This window comes from Syngnathus typhle, linkage group LG13 (genome assembly GCF_033458585.1).
Source record: "Syngnathus typhle isolate RoL2023-S1 ecotype Sweden linkage group LG13, RoL_Styp_1.0, whole genome shotgun sequence".
Classification (NCBI taxonomy): domain Eukaryota; kingdom Metazoa; phylum Chordata; class Actinopteri; order Syngnathiformes; family Syngnathidae; genus Syngnathus; species Syngnathus typhle.
In genome coordinates this window covers 4,605,825-4,619,325 of record NC_083750.1, presented here as the reverse complement: position 1 = coordinate 4,619,325, position 13,501 = coordinate 4,605,825, and the positions used below count along the sequence as shown (strand labels likewise).

The window sequence follows — 13,501 nt, the reverse complement described above, 5'->3', positions numbered from 1 at the left end:
TTTTTCCACCTATTCCACAACTTCCCAAAACCTTCACATCTTTTATTTTGAAATTCACACCCAATTCCTTTTTCCCTTCTCATTTCTACATTTTTCAACCGATTCAACCCATTCCAACTTTCAACTGTTCATCATTTTTCGACCTATTCCACAACTTCCCACTTACCAAAAACTTCACATCTTTTATTTTGAAATTCGCCACAAATTCTCCAAATATTCTACATTTCTCAAGTAATTCAACACGTTTCAACATCGTTCGGCAGCATTCCCCGAAGAAGTTATTCATACATTTCGCCTTCACACGCAATTTCTCCAGAAATTGCAAAATTCTAGTTATTAGTGAAACCGTTCCACTTTAAAAATCATGATGACATTTGACTCCGCCCCTGAAACGCCATGTCTTTTTCCTATTGGCTGAGCCTAAGGTCAGCTGCTACCCCAAGGTTGCACGTGCATTTTGACGCTCGCTGAAATCAAGATGGCAACCTCCGTGTTTCGGGGTTACCGGGTAGGCTCATATCTATCACACATCCTTCATTATCTCTTTTTACGTTCAACTCAGTATGAGACAACAAACACAAGCTTTAGTTTGTGCTTTGTCTTTGTCGGTCCCCTTGGGCGGCTGACTGCATCGCGACTGTAATTAACGTGACAGACGATGTCTGAATGAAGTCGGCTGTCTGTGCCAATGGGCCAGGTTCTTATTTTAGGAAAAAAATAATGAACTAATTTTGTGTTTTGTAAAAGATGATGATTGACAGTCATGTTTGTTGTTGAACTCTCGGATTGATTTATGAGTTAATTCAACTGAATGTAAGGAGTAAAGACGGTTCTCTTCATTGTAGCTGGTCGGTAAACATCGCTTTGCCTTCTGCTCCCGTCTGCTGGGTTCCATGAGTTGGAGAGATTCTGACAGGTTACACAAGAGTCAAACAGCAACACTGCAGGTAAACTACAAGCGCCGATTCAAATTTCTAATGACTAACTCTAGTTTATGAATCAATGTAGTTCATCAAGAGCGAAAATGTCACCAAGGCTCTTATGTAGATACAGTGGCACCTTAACTTATACTGTACCGTATTTTCCGCCCTATAAGGCGCACCTAAAAACCTAAAATTTTCTCAAAAACCAACAGTGCGCCTTATAGTCCGGTGCGCCTTATATATGGACCAAATTCCTAAATTTAAACTGGCCCAAAACATTGTGTCATGAAATCAAGCATAAGTGGCCCGCTGAAGACTATGAATCATGAATCAAAAAGACTATGGATCATTATTTTATGATAATAAAGTAATTTGTTCCGTCTGAAGTTGAAATAAAAAAGATAAAATGGAGAATGATTTGATTTGGATTAAAAATCTGACATGATGCATTAATGGTGCGCCTTATAGTCCGGCGCGCCTTATATAAGGATAAAGTTTTAAAATGGGCCATTCATTGAAGGTGCGCCTTATAGATATATATATAAAATACGGTAGTTTGTTTTTTGAGCTTACACATGTACGAACGGAATGTTGAAGCATGACTTTACTATACCTCTGCTTCATCAGGTGCGACATGCCTCGGGTCGCAAAGGTTTCCTGGGAGAATTTATAGATAACCTTCAACAGGAGTTTGGGAAGAATCAGGAGATGAAGGAGAACATTAAAAAGTTCAGAGAGGAGGCCAAGAGGCTTGAGGAGTCTGACGCCCTCCAACAGGCGAGAAGAAAATATGTAAGAATGAAATGCACTGCATTTTTTGAAAGCTATTATTGTCCTTGTGATTGTTTTCAATCAGTAGTACATGTTTGTTTCTGCCTTTTTTTCTTCAGAACTCGATCGAGGCAGAGACGGTGAAGACATATGACATATTCAAAAAAACACTGGGCTCATTATCGGAAACAGTGAAGGACGTAAGTAACAGAGCAGAGCCTGAAAACGTATCATTTTGATATTATTTTTATCGAGGGGTTAAACTGTGTTGAGCACAGAGTCTTGAAAAGGAGGTGAGTCGCACAGACATTGGGAAGAAAATCAAGGAAGGTGTGGAGGAAGCCGCCCGCAGCGCCATGCACTCTGCCGAGACCGTTTCCAAGGGAGGAGAACGATTGGGCAAGACCAGCGCCTTCCAGGCCATCTCACAGGTGAGGAGGGGGCGGGGGGTAATGAATCACTTTTGCAATTTTCCATCCATCTACTCAGCTAACTGTGACAAGGGGAAAAGTAGGTCAATAATTTTCTGCTGCAATTAGGGCACGGACACAATTGACTGTCTCTTGCACCCAAATAGCACTTTATTCCAGAAGGTTGAGCCGTCCGAGTGATACTTTCCTGTCGTCCATCCAGAGTGTCGAGTCCATGAAGAAGGAAATTGACGTTGGTGACGTTGGACCTTACAGAGCTCCCCCTCAGCTGAGGAAGAGGAGTGATTTTTCTTCAAAGGGAGCTGATAGTGACGCAAGATTATTTGAGGCCAATGAGTAAGTCATTGTTGCTGCTGCAGCTGTCAAACCTGAAGTCATGACACTTTTTTGGGACACTGTCAATAAAATCTGTTGTTTTTGTAATGCAGGGAGGCTTTGGGAGTTGTTCTTCACAAGGACTCCAAATGGTACCAGCAGTGGAAGGACTTCAAAGACAATAACATGGTTTTCAACAGTAAGTAGGCTATTTCCAGATGTTTTTCATCCATTTTCTGAACAGGTTATCCTCACTATGGTCTTCAGTAGACCCACTACTACACTAGTCCCCAACCACTGGGCCATTTGTCTGAAGAGACACTGAGCAAAAAATATTTTATTCGTCATCATATTCGGAAACAAGTTTCTATTGTGCTGATGCAGACAATTCCATTTCTAAGCAGTAGATGGCAGTAGATACAGTTGATTCCACATTTAGTCGTCATGGATGAACTGCCAAGTTCAAGTTTGATCATGTTGTGTTCTTAGCCAAGTTATGTCACTTTTTTTGTTTTCTGCAGGATTTTTTGAAATGAAGATGAAATATGACGAAAGTGATAATGTCCTTGTTCGAGCATCCAGGGCTGTGACTGACCGAGTCACCACCGTCCTCGGTACTGACTGGTATCTCATTTTCACCGATTCGTCTTTATGGTGCAAAGATTTAGTTAAAGCTACGAGAAGAAAAAGTGTTGTTTGTGTTATTTCATAACATAATACGAGTATTGTCCATATTGTTTGTTTTGCCAGGTGGTCTTTTCTCCAAGACAGAGATGTCTGAGGTGCTGACTGAGATTGTGAAGGCAGACCCCAAATTTGACAAAGACTCTTTTCTCAAACAGTGTGAAAAAGACATCATCCCAAACATACTGGAGGTGAAATAACTTGTCAATTTGTCACGTGTCTTGTGCTTAAGTTTATTTATGAAATGCAGAAACAAGATCAAAACTTCACAGCATTGGTGTTCTTTCCGTAGGCTATGATTCGTGGCGAGCTGGATGTTTTGAAAGACTGGTGCTATGAAGCGGTAAGTTCTACAGAAGCTTATGCAACTTTGAATGCAATGTGACTCGGATGATTTGAATAAATCTGTTGGTAATCTCACCAAGGTAGATGCTTCACACACGGTGCAAAGTATATTTTGGTTTCTTTCCCCAGACATACAGTCAGCTTGCCCATCCCATCCAACAAGCTCGAGCTTTGGGATTGCTGTTCCAGTCTAAAATCCTTGATATCGATAATATTGATGTAAGTCCCCATACGTCGAACTTTATACATGCACGCAGCTGCACTTTGCTTCTTTATTATGTCTCTGTCTTGCTCTTGGTTCTAGTTGGCCATGGGAAAGATGATGGACCAGGGCCCAGTGCTGATCATCACCTTCCAGGCCCAAGTTGTCATGGTGCTAAGAAGCCCCAAAGGAGACATCGTGGAGGGAGATCCGGTCAGTCCATTTATAAGTACTGAACCATTGTAATGAGTCTAATGCAAGTTCATTGACTGTTGAAAGTTGAGCAGGTCAAAGAGTTTTGTCAGTAGGTGGCAACAGAATCACATTTGTGACGAGCGTTTCTGCTCTCCTCCCGTCGACAGGAGAAGGTATTGAGGACAATGTATGTTTGGGCGCTGTGCCGCGACCAGGAGGAGCTGAACCCGAACGCAGCCTGGAGACTCCTCGATATCTCCGCCTCCAGCACTGAGCAGGTTCTCTAGGAGAAAAAGAAAGGGGGAAGGGTGATATCAGTGAAAAGACACAAACTGGAAGTAAGGGCAGAAGGAGTGACGTGAAGTCTGGATTACCTGCATGGACTCGGGCTTTCTTAAAGAGGGACAAATCCAGGTGAAATTTTGTGTATCCTCTTTGCCATCACAATTAAGAAGCTTAATGTGCAGGTTCATGAAAATAGACGCACAACTTAGAAGACATGACTCTATGGAAACTTATTAAACAGCCTCTTAAACTACAGTTTAACAAAGGATGGCAACAATTTGCATGGTCTCATCTCATGGCACAGTCCATCTACACCACCCAGGTGGCCACAAATAAGGTATTTTTTTTAATCCCACGATCAATGCCTGAGAGCTCAGGTAACAACCAATCACGACTCGGCTGTTTTCTGGGTTTTGTCATGTGACGTTGGCAAGCTGAGCCCTCAGGCACTGTGATGCAGAGATGGGGACTCGAGTCTGTGACTTGGACTCGAGTCGACTCGAGTCGCTGCTTTGATGACTTGTGACTTGACAAAAATAAAAAAACTTGACTCGACTTGGACTTGGAAGTTAAAGACTCGGGACTTGACTTGAGACACGATGACTTGAATGACTTCCGTGTTATTTAGTTTATGTTTTCAGTTTGAATATAAAATTAATAATACATTTAAAAAAATTATATCGATAACACGGTAGGAGCGCAGGCTGAGAATGACGTTGTCATGATTGGATCGCTACCCTGTCAATCAATCAGTCGTGCCCTCTCTACCTACCTAACGTGTTTATTGGAGAATCACGCCCCTTTATATCAGAGATCCACAAACATGTCAGCAGGAGCGGTACCTTCGGCTATTACCTTTATGATGGCAAAAGACGGACAGCACAGTGCAAGATATGCAACAGAAACATTTCAGACAGCCAGACGACTTTGTCCGTTTGAAGTTTATAGAGCTCTGGTGTCTCCAGATGAAACATAAAATGTTTCTAATGCTCTTAATGTGTTTCTTCTGTCAGATTTTTTTCAAGATTATTTTTTCATATTTGCAACTCAAATGTGTCAGACACTGTCGGCAGACGTTCATTTGTTTAGATTGAGCTGTCAATCATTGAGGTAATTTCTTTTTTGTTTGATTCCATGGTGTATTTTGCTGAATATCAGTAATTACAGTGCAAATCCAAATTATTGTCATATTTTCTAAACAGATTAGACACGTTGGACAATGATGGTTACTTAAAGTTACTTATATCTTGTCTTTTCACGTTACTAAAATCAGATTCTGCGGGTAAAATTGCAATAATAAGGTGACTTGACTTGGACTTGACTTGACCTATTTAAGGACTTGACTTGGACTTGACCTATTTAAAGACTTGACTTGACTTTCCCAAGAAAAAAAAGACTTGGGACTTACTTGAGACTCACTTGAATTTTGCACGTGTGACTTGGTCCCATCTCTGCTGTGATGTCATTTTCAGTTGCCAGCTACAAAGCAAAAACATGAATCATCCGCATTTTTTGTGTTCAGCTATTCATATTTGTTTTGGCGGCACAAAAAATGTGTCACTTTGGCAAATCTAATTTGCAAGGTGAGTTTTAATTGTTTTTTTATTTTTTTCCCATCTCTGACCACAACTGACTTAACAGCTCAATGCCAAGCAGCTACATTCAACTGTGATTTATTTATTGTGATACTATAGAATGCAATGCAACCACTTCTCATCTCAGAAAAAAATTCTCATGAATATTATCATGTTCAAGTTAGTCAAACCATGTTACATAGCTTCTCTGTATAATACAGTGGCAACAAGTCACCATAAATTAAAAACAAAACAATAAGGGTCTTAGATTATACCTTTATGAATCGGTAAGTAAGTTTAAAGTATATTGTATGGTTTTAATAGGATGTGACAAAACAGCTTGCAAAGGAAACAATTTGCATGCTTGTGTAGCTCTCGTTCTACATTACATAATAGTTTGATGTAAATATGTGGGACCATATTCACATATGATGATGGCATCGTCACTAACAAAGAATTATGTTGCACTTTCATGATTGGTGTTGATGCCACATGTTAGTTGAATGACTGAGTTTACGATTTGTTTTTAATACTGTTTTTGTTAATTCAGCACATTTCACTGTGGACCAGATTATTTTTACCATTGCTGTATTTCTCTATCTGAAGATAAGACACATTGGATGATCAAGTTCACAATAACAAGAATGCCAAAGTTGGCCCAAGTGAAGAATTATCTTTTATGATTGATGTTGATTTAATCGCTTGCCAAGCATCAGTGTTGAGTCACGAAATTATGAAAATCAATTGAGATGCAAAGGACAAATGTGAGGTTTTGTTCCGGCATCTAGTGTCTTATGTTTGTAAGCAGATTTAAGATGCTGATGAAAGCACTGAATGTTAATGTAGCACTATTTTGACTATGTATACCGTTTTAGTGTAGCCTATCGTAAATATATGAACCGGATCATCCAAAAAGCTTTTGAATGTTGGCAGTCTATATGTGTTGTTTATTTACTTACTTATTTTTTGCATTTAGCAGAGAACATTAAACTGCACGTCATGTGTAGATTTCTGGATCCTTCCATTATCCGAACCTTCACGAGGGTCACGGGCATGCAGTAGGCGGGAGACACCCTGACCCGGTCACCAGCCAATCAAAGTTATACAGCCTTTGTTTTTCCTCATTTCAGTGCTGCTACATTTTGATAGATGTCTATGTAACCAGTCATTGACACGGCTTGTCAAACCTATGGATTTGGTAGTGCCGTTGCAAGGATGCTGGGCAATAGATCAGGCTTTAAATAGCATGCGCCAGTGAATTTACACACAGTATATACGAGACCTCATTCCTTAGCTGTCTCTTGTGATGAATGTCCGTGTACGTCCTTACAAAGTCTTTCTGCGCTTGCGACTATTATCGCTCGAACAAAGTAAGCTTTTCGAAGCATGTAATGTCACAATGAGAGGGCTACGAGTACAATGAGAAAAATGTGCGCTTGAGGCTCAATTCTACAACCTTGAGGTGTGAGTGCAACGAGTATTGTGACTGGATGAATGAGGTTGGCAGATCCAACACAACAGCCGCGGGCAGTGCCTTCTTTACTTATGACAGCCTGTTCTTTGTGGTGCAGGACCACTTATACAGTATATAAAACCCAGCTTGTGCTACATGCCACTTAAAGCAACGGCACGCTATAAAATAGCGATATCACATTACGTAAGCAGATGTTGGAATACCCTAAAGCCATCGTGCTTGTCGTTTTTGCTCATTTTTACTTGCTGCTTTGCCTGAAGGAATTTGATCAAAACAAAGATACAGTAAGGACGTTTAAAACAATATGTTAATGGCTCTGGTTTTATGCCATTGTGTTTCAGTTTGACCTTCTGACATAGTCCAATGAGAAGAGCACAATTCAGACTTTCATAAGCCCACCGTCGGGAGGTGTTTAAATATTTATACTCGCTGTGATTTGATCTGAATGTCCTTTAGGACGCCGTTATAATCGCATGACAATTAATTACACCTCGAGGGAGGCACCCGGTGGGCCGACATGTTGATGAGCACCCACGTTCAATCTGTCCCTGTGTTTGTATAGTTTTAATGTGCCAATTATTTCCGTTTCACAGCGGAGGTCACATGTCTGGCTGTTCAATGTGTTTATGTTCCACATATCAACTAAGTGTTTTTTGTAGGTCAGACAGCATAGTCTGGAAAAAATATGTCACTAAACTTAACCATATTGGCTTTTGTTAAAAAAGATGGACATTTCAACAGGGGTGTGTAGACTTTATAAACATTATACTAGTGCAGTAGGGCAGTTGTTAGTTCTCAGTTGTTTCTTCAAAATGCGTTTCTGTTTATTGTGGCCACAATTTGTTTCGATTGTTTTACTGTGCTGAACACCGATAAAGCCAAACTGGTCATATGAGTGAGTGATGGCTGCATGGACCTCTTTAGTCTTCATACCCCCTAAAGTTATCTTACATAAGACAAAAGCTTCACTATATCTCTGCATTTTACTCTTTGAGAGGAAAAAATAAGTAGCAAGCAATCCAAAGAGGGGAAACTCCTGAGGAGGAGGGGAATGGAAGAGACTGATGGAGGAGGTGGGGCGGATCCCTTAAAGCCCCTGACACACTTGAGGAGGTTCCTTGAGGAACGTGAAAGGGAACCGCGAACCGGAGTTTCTTCATTGTGATTCTACTTCAATGAATCCCCTCAATGGTGACACAAGTAAGTTTTTCTAGCTTAATATTTTATTGTATATAATATTTATTGTCTATGACACATTATGTGAAATGTATGATTTATCCTTATTTTTCTGGCAACAAAATATCAGTTCAGGGAAAGTGTATATATATATATATATATATATATATATATATATACACACACAACACTGCAAAAAATAAAATGGAGATTAATGTAAAATATGTCAGATGAAGGCAAAATATACATGTGCTTTGCCTGGGAAGATTTTTTTTCTTACCAAGTAGCTATTGTGTTAAAGAATACATTTTCTCATTCAAATTGTCAAGATATAACTTGTGATTTTATTCCTATTTATGATGAGTAAGTTGATCTTAAAATAAGAACTAAATCAAATGAGTAAATCAAATGAGTCCTCAAAATAATGAAAAATCAAGCCAGGGTTTCTGCTCTCAGACTCTATTTGTGGAAAATGGATCTTTATGTCTACAATCATAAAAAAAATAAAATCTGCTTAAAGCCTGCTATAGCTTTTGATGACATTACAGTCCACATGGGCCGCTTGTGTAAACTTTTCACTACTTCTACATACTGACTAATATGGCTGTCGTGTTCATTTAGCTTTCTCACGCATGCAGTGCACCTGCTCGAACTGCGACCCATTTGATAATCAATCCTGAAGCAGGCCATTTATGTTCCCAAGATGTCTTCAATTTGTTTCACCAGGGCAGTTAGTCTCACCATGTGGAGAGCTATCAATACGTCTTTGCCGGAATCACTGGGGTGTTGGCGATGGAGTGTGTGTGTGTGTGTGTTGTTAGAGAGGCAGACAAGCCTCCTGGAATAGAATCTGCTGACTGTCAAGCATGTCCTGCATCCCAGGAAAAGTCTTTTCACTCCACGGCCCATTAAAGAGGTTACGGGGAGTGTTTCTCCACTGCAACTCTCTGAGGGTCTCTGCGCATTTTTCTCCTCCGTCATCGCTGTGATTTATTTATCTTGAGCTTTGCTGCTCTCCAGTTCAAGACAGGGACACACTGTGCACCTCTTACTGTTTGAGTACATGTTCCAATGCAGTGTAGCGGAAGTGTGGAAGTTTGAGATTGCGCATCATTTGATTGATTTGACTCATTCCAACTGAGGTTGTTTTTTTTCCCCTCATATATATAAATTAAGGATTAAAAAAAAAAATCTCGTGCTGGCCAAGACACAAAACCATTAACATTTGCTATTAACCAGTTGTGAGACAAATTTTGAAGATTGCATTTAAGTTACTGTTCTTTATTAAATACAAAATACACATTTTGAGTAAGGGGGTAAAAAAACTAATGATGTTTTGCTTTTTCTCAGATATTCGATGGAGGGACTACAAATGCAGACATGCTGCCTGACTGTGACATCGCAAAACACTTTAAATAGCTGAAAAGTGAGATTTCGACTCGCGTTGCCCTCCGATGACAAGTTGTCATTATTATTGTCGATCGTATATGAAAAAGTAAAGTTTTGCAAATTCTCTGAGAATGCCAGGACTTGCCAATAAGCACAGCGGAAGGCTCATGAGCTGGTGCTCCTAATTATTCCTCGTGGAACAGTTTGCCCTCTCTTGGAAACAGGCTGAGTTCAGTGGGCCCTTTTATTGTGTGACTTGGGAGACTTCTCGCCACTATTTCTGAATGCAAATCAAAGCATAGTAGATACATTGAGCCACTTACCGTCCAAAATGAGCTTCACCAACTACTGGGTGGTGGACTACGACCTGTCCTCCCCGGCCCCGCCCAGCTTTGCCAGGGGTCCCGGGGTGCCGCAGCCGGCGGCGGGACACCCTGAGCAGGCCGCAGCCTTGTGTTTCGTGGGCCTCCTGGTTCTCCTGCTGCTCTTCTTGCTGATTCGCTGCGTGCGGACCCTGCTGGACCCCTACAGCAGCATGCCAGCGTCATCGTGGACGGACCACAAGGAGGGTCTGGACAGAGGACAGTTTGATTATGCGCTGGTGTGAAGACTAGTTTGTGCAGATTAGACGAGGCATGGGCTGATTACCAGTTTGACAGTTTACAGCAGTTTTAAAAAGTAAATGGGAAAAAAAGCCATGTTTTAACAAGTGAATTTTAAATTATGTCTTTTATTCTGGGAAAAGAACACCTTTTCCACAGTAAAATATAGTTTAATTATATGTGCAATACATTTAAATTTAATCATTATTTAGGTCAAGTTATTTTCCCTGAGCATGTTACAGTGGTTGCCAGTAATATGAAATATACTTTTTAGGGATAAACGTTGAAAGATGATTTATATTAACATGAAAATGAAGTTTGTATTTGAAGTTTGTGCCAGAACTCAATGTATAATAAATAACCTGTAGCTGTGGTTTCAACGTGAACTAATCAGGTGGGTGCTCAGGTAGAATTCTTTTGACCAAAGACTGCACCATTAATGGGATGGATGCTTTTCCATCCGTTGTTTCCCACAGTGTTTATGATACGTGACGGTTGTTTATGGTTTTGCTAGTCCCTTTAGGAGGCTTATGATGTCCAAAATGGATGGAGAATCCTTTGAGATTCAATAGTTCAGATTTTACAATGTATTGAATGGTATTAGATTGGGCAGATGTATGTAATGCAATGGCCACGTCAGATAGTGACGGCTTTAAATACATTTATGTCCTCCGGTCTGTTTTGCCTTCTGTCCTCAGCCAAATATGTTCAATAGTGCCTGCGGAAAAAGATGTGTGACCAAATGTTGTCACTGCTACTTTGTACTACTTGTTTTGTAAAAACCCTCTGTGCCCTTTAGTTCTATGCAATGTCACCCTGACAAATGTTTTTAGGGATTTTTAGCAATGGAACATTTGTTTCCTTGATGATGAATAAAAACAGTTTAGTTAAAAAAAAAAAAAGTGCTGCTTTTTTTCCCCCCTCTATCCTGTTGACAAGCTTTAAAGCAAATTAAATCAATCTGTTTTTTTCTTTTTTTTCTTTTCATGGGAGCAAAGTGGTCCGATGTGACACTATCTGGATACTTTTAGAACTACAAGGGCCCTGCCACTGGTAACGAAAATAGTCTACACACCCCTGTTGAAATGCCAATTTTGTAATGAATAAACAAATAATAAATCATTTCCATTCAAAACTTTTTTCACCAATAATGTGACCTATAATCTGTACAACTCAATTGAAAAAAAAAATATTTTGGAGAAAGTAAAAATAATGTGATTGCATAAGTGTTCACACCCTCTTATAACTGAGGGTATGGGCTGGGTTAAAGATTAACATTCACATTCAAACTCGCGTTAAATGGGCATCAGTAGACACCTGCATCTGCATCTCCATCCATCCATCCATCCGTCCATCCATCCATCCGTCCGTCCGTCCGTCCGTCCATCCGTCCATTCATCCATCCGTCCATCCATCCATCCAACCATCCAACCATCCATCCATCCATCCATCCATCCGTCCGTCCGTCCGTTCGTTCGTTCGTCCGTCCGTCCGTCCATCCATTCGTCCATCCGTCCGTACGTTCGTCCGTCCATCCATCCGTCCATCAATCCATCCAACCATCCATCCATCCATCCATCCAACCATCCATCCATCCAACCACCCACCCCCCCATCCATCCATCCATCCATCCATCCATAATAGGCATACAACTGCGCATATTCATACATACATGTATAAATGTATTATTTCAATTTTCATGTACATATATTAATGCAAAAGATACAAATAAGACAGTAGCTGTCACAAGAAAAAAAAAACATTAGGTACACAAGCAAGAGTCGACTTTTAATACATTTGGTCAGTGCAGCTCTTTGCGGCAGCAACACTTAGGTGTAATGTTTGAAATTGTGTACTCTGAAACTAAATAAAATATGTCACAATGTAGCTGCCATCAGATGAGGAAGGGACCAACACAGCTGTCCTCAAAATGCAAAATAAAGACTGACCACAAGGGACATTTTCATTGTCCTTGAATTGTTTTGGGACTTTCAACATTGCATATCAAAGTGCATCTATGCGGAATGTGATTGAGACAGGCAGTGGTTATTTAAAAGTAATGTGAAAGTGAATTTACCAAACAAACAGACAGTCACAGTTGTTATCCTGCAAGAAAATGCTCTGTACATGCTTTTCTCAATTGGGAAATAAAGCCTGGATATATTTTCATCTGAGATTAAATTTTTTAGTTTATCTGAAGATTTACCAACTGTAATACAAAGAAAACTCAAAATGAGTCCAAATACTAAATCTAAAAACCTTTTAGCAGTCCTTCAGAGTTGGCAAGACTTCTTAAACTCTGTATTTAAGTAGGCTACTGATGCTTACTATCTACTAAAAGAGTAAGTAAAAGTAGATGAATATAGAAGGGAGAAAAAAAATATAGGTCACATTAATGATGGAAAATGTTTTTACATAATTTGTCATGATTTCATTTTTTATATCACAAGAATGGGATTTGAACAGGGGTGTGTAGACTTTATCAACTGTAGCTGAACAAGAATGGGTGCAGACTGAGCACACACAATTTTTTTTTTACCTACAAACATGTCTGTCTTGCCATAAATAATTATTGTCATTGCAGCATGTTCGTGCTTTGCCACCATATTACATAAAACACAAAGCAATACACAAAGCATGTCAGATTTACCATGACAATATCAAATAAGTAAGCACATATTGTACCATAGATAACAGTGTAACACATTGTACAAACAAAACGGCTCCAGAACTGACTTAAAAACTTAATAGTAAAACACATGACAAAACACAGTTAAAGAAACAGGTAGGAAATTAAAAAACAAGCCAGTCTTGCAATCACAAAATTATTACAATTGATAGAATACTAGATACTGCTATTTAATTTGATGTGATATATCCGCAGGCCATCAGATATGCTTTTATTTTAATTTATTTATAAATTAAAATGATCAGCTTCATTTACAATGCAGTCAAATTAATGTATAAAATGCAGACACAAGAAGACATTGACATTGCATCAAAGTATCTTTCTGTGTATTTGAATTCACAATTATTTAGTTTCTCCACAAGCCTGTTTAATCAAGGAGTCCAGTTTACGTAATGCTGCGGTGCTTTGAGATAGGAGTGATGCAATTTAACAACTTTTTTGAGATA

The 13,501-nt window shown here is 39.6% G+C and overlaps 2 protein-coding genes across 2 annotated transcripts; both read left to right on the top strand.

Moving 5' to 3' along the window:
* Positions 1 to 372: 372 nt before the first annotated feature.
* LOC133166068 (mitochondrial import inner membrane translocase subunit TIM44-like) lies at positions 373 to 6,731 on the top strand. The gene is made up of 13 exons (XM_061296058.1): positions 373 to 508; positions 846 to 947; positions 1,551 to 1,715; positions 1,814 to 1,894; positions 1,973 to 2,125; positions 2,328 to 2,461; positions 2,554 to 2,639; positions 2,962 to 3,054; positions 3,191 to 3,315; positions 3,417 to 3,467; positions 3,599 to 3,688; positions 3,774 to 3,884; positions 4,034 to 6,731. The coding sequence occupies exons 1-13, from the start codon at positions 479 to 481 to the stop codon at positions 4,151 to 4,153; spliced, it is 1,341 nt and encodes a 446-aa protein (XP_061152042.1). The 5' UTR covers positions 373 to 478; the 3' UTR covers positions 4,154 to 6,731.
* A 1,580-nt stretch (positions 6,732 to 8,311) lies between these two features.
* On the top strand, positions 8,312 to 11,451 carry LOC133165814 (cortexin-1-like). Its single transcript, XM_061295708.1, has 2 exons — positions 8,312 to 8,399; positions 9,726 to 11,451. The coding sequence occupies exon 2, from the start codon at positions 10,096 to 10,098 to the stop codon at positions 10,369 to 10,371; it is 276 nt and encodes a 91-aa protein (XP_061151692.1). The 5' UTR covers positions 8,312 to 8,399; positions 9,726 to 10,095; the 3' UTR covers positions 10,372 to 11,451.
* Positions 11,452 to 13,501: the final 2,050 nt, after the last annotated feature.